General features: G+C 41.8%; 1 protein-coding gene across 1 annotated transcript; it reads left to right on the forward strand.

The window, feature by feature from the left end:
- Positions 1-907: 907 nt before the first annotated feature.
- On the forward strand, positions 908-1,798 carry LOC131760851 (nuclear pore glycoprotein p62-like). Its single transcript, XM_059070940.1, is given in 1 exon segment — positions 908-1,798. A coding segment is annotated over 1 exon segment (891 nt).
- Positions 1,799-5,509: the final 3,711 nt, after the last annotated feature.

A 5,509-nucleotide genomic window follows, 5' to 3' on the forward strand; every position in this document is an offset into this window, starting at 1 on the left:
GGGGCTACAGACCAGAGATCTCAGCCCCCAACCGCACTAGTCTTGTCCCCAGTGCAGACCCCATTCCCATCTTCATAGGTCATGAGCAGTTCCGGGCTTTCTCAATAGAGATGGCTTTGGCCCCAGGGACACTAGCCAACTAAGGTTAAGCAAGAGCCTTGCCAGGGGATATTGGACAGTGGGACCTCAAGTCACTACTGATTTTCAGTCAGTCGATGGACTGCCTGTGACCCTCACCCATTTGCAAACTCACAGGGGTGCACCCTATGGCTTGAGTAGAGTCTTACCATATCAAAGTGGGTTGTGTGATCCTGTAACTTCTGAGAAGCCGAAGCTCCCATTCTGGTGCATGTACTGGCTGGAGCAAGTGCCTCTGTCTGTCCCTGTCTTGGGGTCTCCATGGCCTGAGGTACCATTGGACCATCCTCCTCCTGATATAGGCACTTGTGTGAGTACAACCTGAAGAGAGAAGCCTGCTTCAAAGTTAGCTGTTTGTGACACTTCTGCCCAAGACCTTCTGGAGGGATAAGTCAGCAGAAGCTTCAAGGTCTGTGAGATTCTGAGAAATGTAAGGAGAGACTGAGAAAACTAAACTATGATTCATGTGTTCTCCTTCACATGTGGAAGCATACTTGGATAGTGATACAACCACCAGTGCTGTAAGAAGCCTCCTAAAACTTTGCAGTCTGAGATGGATAATCACGTCAAAAACCTCTGAACCCTCAGTTAGCGTCGCTCCAGTGGGGAGTTACTCACTGTGGAGGCCGGCTCTTTCCAGCCCGAGAAGGCCCTGGCCAGCCTCTCTGGCCACCCCAAAGTCTTGTCTGCCTTCCTATTTACTTCTGGGAACCACCATCAAGGGTTGGCTCCAGCATCTACTGTTGCTGCCACTACTAGTTCAAGCACCATGCAGTTTACCTCATTTTCAAATGCTTCTACCTCCACTACTCCTACTGGGGTCTCATTTGGTGCCCCAACAACTTTGGCTGGAACACTTGGTGGTACGACTTTGGGATCTGGATTAAAATTCCCTGGAGCAGGTGGAGCGGCTCCTATTGCATCTACTACAGTGTTAACCAGCACCACCACAGCCACCAGGGGCTTTACCTTAAATCTAAAACCGCTGACATCAACTGAGATTAATAACACTGTTCAGGTCGGCATTACTTCTATACCTTTTACTTTCACTGTTAATACAATCATAACTCCTGTGATGACCTATGGTCAGCTGGATGGTCTGGCAAACAAATGGAGCCTTGAGTTAGAGGATCAAGAGAAACACTTTCTTCACCAGGCCACCCAGGTCAATGCTTGGGACCATACATTGATTGAGAATGGTGAGAAGATCACTGCTTTACATGGAGAAGTAGAAAAAGTGAAACTGGATCAGGAAAGGCTGGAACAAGAATTAGATTTTATCCTGTCACAGCAGGAAGAACTAGAAGATCTCTTGACCCATTTAGAGGAGTCTGTAAAGGACCAGAGTGGGTCTACTTAACTGCAGCATTTAGATGAGGAACATGAGAGGACTTACTGGTTAGCAGAAAATGTAGATGCTCAGCTGAAACGAATGGCCCAAGATCTCAAGGACATTATTGAGCACCTGAATACATTTGGAAGTCCTGCTGACACTACTGACGTGCTCCAGCAGATCTGCAAAATTCTGAATGCTCATATGGACTATCCACAATGGATTCATCAGACTTCAGGTATGCTGCAAAGGAAGGTAGAAGAGGTAACACAAGTTTTCGAACATCATCATTTCAAGGAGCGCAATGTCAGGATTGCTCTTGATTGAATGACCCTATCTTCAGCATGTTGTTTTTGGATTATACATTACCTACAAATTTTGATGGTGTTCATTAGAGTAGTATTTACAGTTACTATTCAATATTTGGTGGAAAAAAGTGTGCATGTATTTTTTTTCCACTTAAATATTGTACTGTTAGGAACTACAGAGTTTGGCTTTTAGTATCAGCAAATCAAAACTATATCAGCTCTCCAGGCAGAAACCTATTTGATGTCAACTCTGTGTGTGTAATTCATGGCTTTCTCTCCCAGATACCATATCTTACTTCCAGCACACGTTGTCCTTTTCACTCCAACCAGATCATAGAGAAATGTTTTCCAAAAAATAGATGACAACCAGTTTTTACTGGGTGCCTGTTAACATTTAATATATAGTGTTTGCTACTGTAAAGTCTCCCTCTTAAAGGAATTTATTGTCTACTTTGAGATATAATTAATGCCTGTCTGTATAAAAACAGTATAAACCATACAATAAAGTGTGTTATGAATTACAGAAACTATGCTATAGAAATTCAGAGAAGGGAGGAAAAGTTAGGGTGGATTTGGGACTTGAATTAAGTTATTTTAAAAAGTGTATGGTTCAGGCAATTCGTTTATTTTTGAGGTACAGATAATCTGGTGTTTTACTTGGTTTTAGCATATGATTTATAGTTGTGGGTTTTGTGTATTTGTTTATTTGTTTTTCAAGAAAAAAGCCTGTCCTTAGCTTGGGAACAGTCTGATTTCTTTTGTTTCATGTTTTACCTAAGCCATAAATAAAGGTGACACTCTGAGAAATAAAAGTGTAACACTAAAATAAACTACTCAAAAGTTTTTGAGTGACTTAAAAAAAAATCTCCAAATGACATCTCAGTTGGGGGCATACAGTAGCAACCATTTAAAAGTGTATGTGTGTTGTCAGACTCTAAACCAAAGGCACACAGCACACCAATACCTTGTGCATTTAGTCTATCCTAGACTTTTGGGTGGGATTCACACATGGATCCATGCCATAATTTTGCAGAATAAACATAGCAAATGAGAAAGTCTGTTGCTGATATATTTAAGGGCATCCGTTGGTGCCCTCCTCAGCTTCATTTCAGAGGTCTGACGCTTGGCAGCTGGGCCCTAAACAAGGATGGATGTCACCAGCCCTGATTCACGTGGGGAAAAGTAGAGGAAGCCAGTGAGTTGGCATCTTGGTTAGTAGGGAAGTAGCTAGTCAACTGCAGAACTGACTTGTGATTCCAGCAAAGAGGGCAAATGGGTATTGTGTACATCAGGGCTTCTGAACTTCACTATGCATCAAGCCACCCAGAGGGCTTATTAGAATGCACTTTCTGGGCCCCCAGCATCCGTAGAGTTTCCAAATCAGCAGGTCTGAGGTAAGGCCCACAGACTTGCTTTTCTAACAAAGTCCAGATGAGGCTGATGATGGTAGTCTGGGGACCCCACTTTGAGAACCACTGTTGTCTATTATAAGGATGTGCAAGAGCAAAAGCCATGGCTAGTTGGGGGCCTGTCTGATAGGCCTGATATCTCTTTCATAATATAGGTTCATTAGCTCTACAGAGGACCCAGAAGCAGAGAAGAAGGGGTGTGTGTAAGACAGAGAGGAAGTACCTCAAAGGAATTCTCACTAATGCTAACATGGATATTGCTGGGCTGTGAAAGATGGCACCTTGGTCAACAGTGTTACCGAATGTGAGTTCATATGTCTGATGCACAGTGAGGCCAAACAAACCACAACTTTGGAGTTTGGAACAGAGAAAAAGTTTTTGAGGGCCATGTGAGGAGAATGGATGGTTCATGCCCCCAAAACCTCAGAACTCCCTGAAAAGTTTCAGCAAAGCATTTTTAAAGACAAGATTAGAGAGGGGCATTGTTGGTTGTTGCAAACTTCTTGGTGCAGGAATCCTTTGTTCTTGCAGCTGTCCACATAAGTCAGGTCAGGATGTTCCTATAAACCTCCAACAAGACACATGTTATTCTCTGTTCTGCAACTTTTTATCTCTATATGAAAAGTATTATACCGTTAAGGTCAGAGTCTTGAGAATGGGTGATCCTGTATATTTCAGGCTGTAGGCACCATTCATAATTTGAAGCAAAAGCAATAGAATACGAAGCTTAAAGTAAAAGAAACAGATCTAATATGGATTCAGATGTATTCTTCCCTATAACAACAGCACAGTCCAGAACTAGAGCCTACCCCATAGGCTGTACTAAAGGTAGCTTTGGATCCCCTCACCCTGAGCCAAACCCTGCTGCCACAGACCAGAGCACAGAGTGAACAAAGACAGGTCTTGAAGAGGGATGGGCATGACCCATCTCCCCAGTCATTAAGGTCCTGCCTAAGGAAGTCCCTGATAATAATGGAATACTATAGAGACTATAGCGGTCCCCCCAAAATAGCTTTGGAAATAAAGGGTGGTGCCTGAGATGAGCCAGAGTGCTGATAAATTTGAAAAAGAGAGGGATTGATTTTAAGGAAAATTAAGATACAGTTTTCTTGGTATAAAATGATAGAAGATATTTAGGGGAAAAAAAAGAAACAAATCTGACCCCTTGCATCTGTTGTATCTGGCAGAAGGCATTCCTCTGCTCACAAAAACCACCTGTCAAGATGATTCAGGCCAGAAATTCCTTGGAAGTAACATACACTGATATGTTGTCCTCAAAGTTAGACTTGAAACCAAGTTGGTGCATTCACTACAGTGTATTACATTACTTACCATCCCTACAAAGAAGTCTTACAGCTCAGCACAGATATTGTAGGAAAATCTTTCTTGGGTTTTGTGCTCTTTACCCAGACCTATCCAGAAAAAGTGGGTGCATTTGGGATACTGTCAAAATGGATTGAATGCATTCTGGTGGGAACAGAGACAGAAATGCAAGGCCTTTGTTGAAGAACTCAAGGCAGAGAACAAGGCACAACTTTTTTTTTTTTCTTTTTTTAAACATCTTTACTGGAGTATAATTGCTTTACAATGGTGCATTAGTTTCTGTCTTATAACAAAGTTAACCAGCTATACATATACATATATCCCCACATATCTTCCCTCTTGCATCTCCTTCCCACCATCCCTATCCCACCCCTCTAGGTGGTCACAAAGCACTGAGGTGATCTCTCTGTGCTATGTGGCTCCTCCCCACTAGCTATCTATTTTACATTTGTTAGTATATATAAGTCCATGTCACTCTCTCACTTCATTCCCAGCTTACCCTTCCCCCTCCCCATGTTCTCAAGTCCATTCTCTATGTCTGCATCTTAATTCCTGTCCTGCCCTTAGGTTCTTCAGAACCAATTTTTTTTAGATTGCATATATATGTATATATATATATATATATATATATATATATGCATACGGTATTTATTTTTCTCTTTCTGAATTACTTCACTCTATATGACAGTCTCTAGGTCCATCCACCTCACTATAAATAACTCAATTTTGTTTATTCTTATGGCTGAGTAATATTCCATTGTATATATGTTCCAAATCTTCTTTATCCATTCATCTGTTAATGGAGACTTAGGTTGTTTCCATGTCCTGGCTATTGTAAATAGAGCTGCAATGAACATTGTGGCATGTGACCCTTTTTGAATTATGGTTTTCTCAGGGTATATACCCAGTAGTGGGATTGCTGAGTCGTATGGTAGTTCTATTTTTAGTTTCTCAAGGAACATCCATACTGTTCTACATAGTGGCTGTATCAAATTACA

Source organism: Kogia breviceps, chromosome 8, assembly GCF_026419965.1.
Source record: "Kogia breviceps isolate mKogBre1 chromosome 8, mKogBre1 haplotype 1, whole genome shotgun sequence".
Lineage (NCBI taxonomy): Eukaryota > Metazoa > Chordata > Mammalia > Artiodactyla > Physeteridae > Kogia > Kogia breviceps.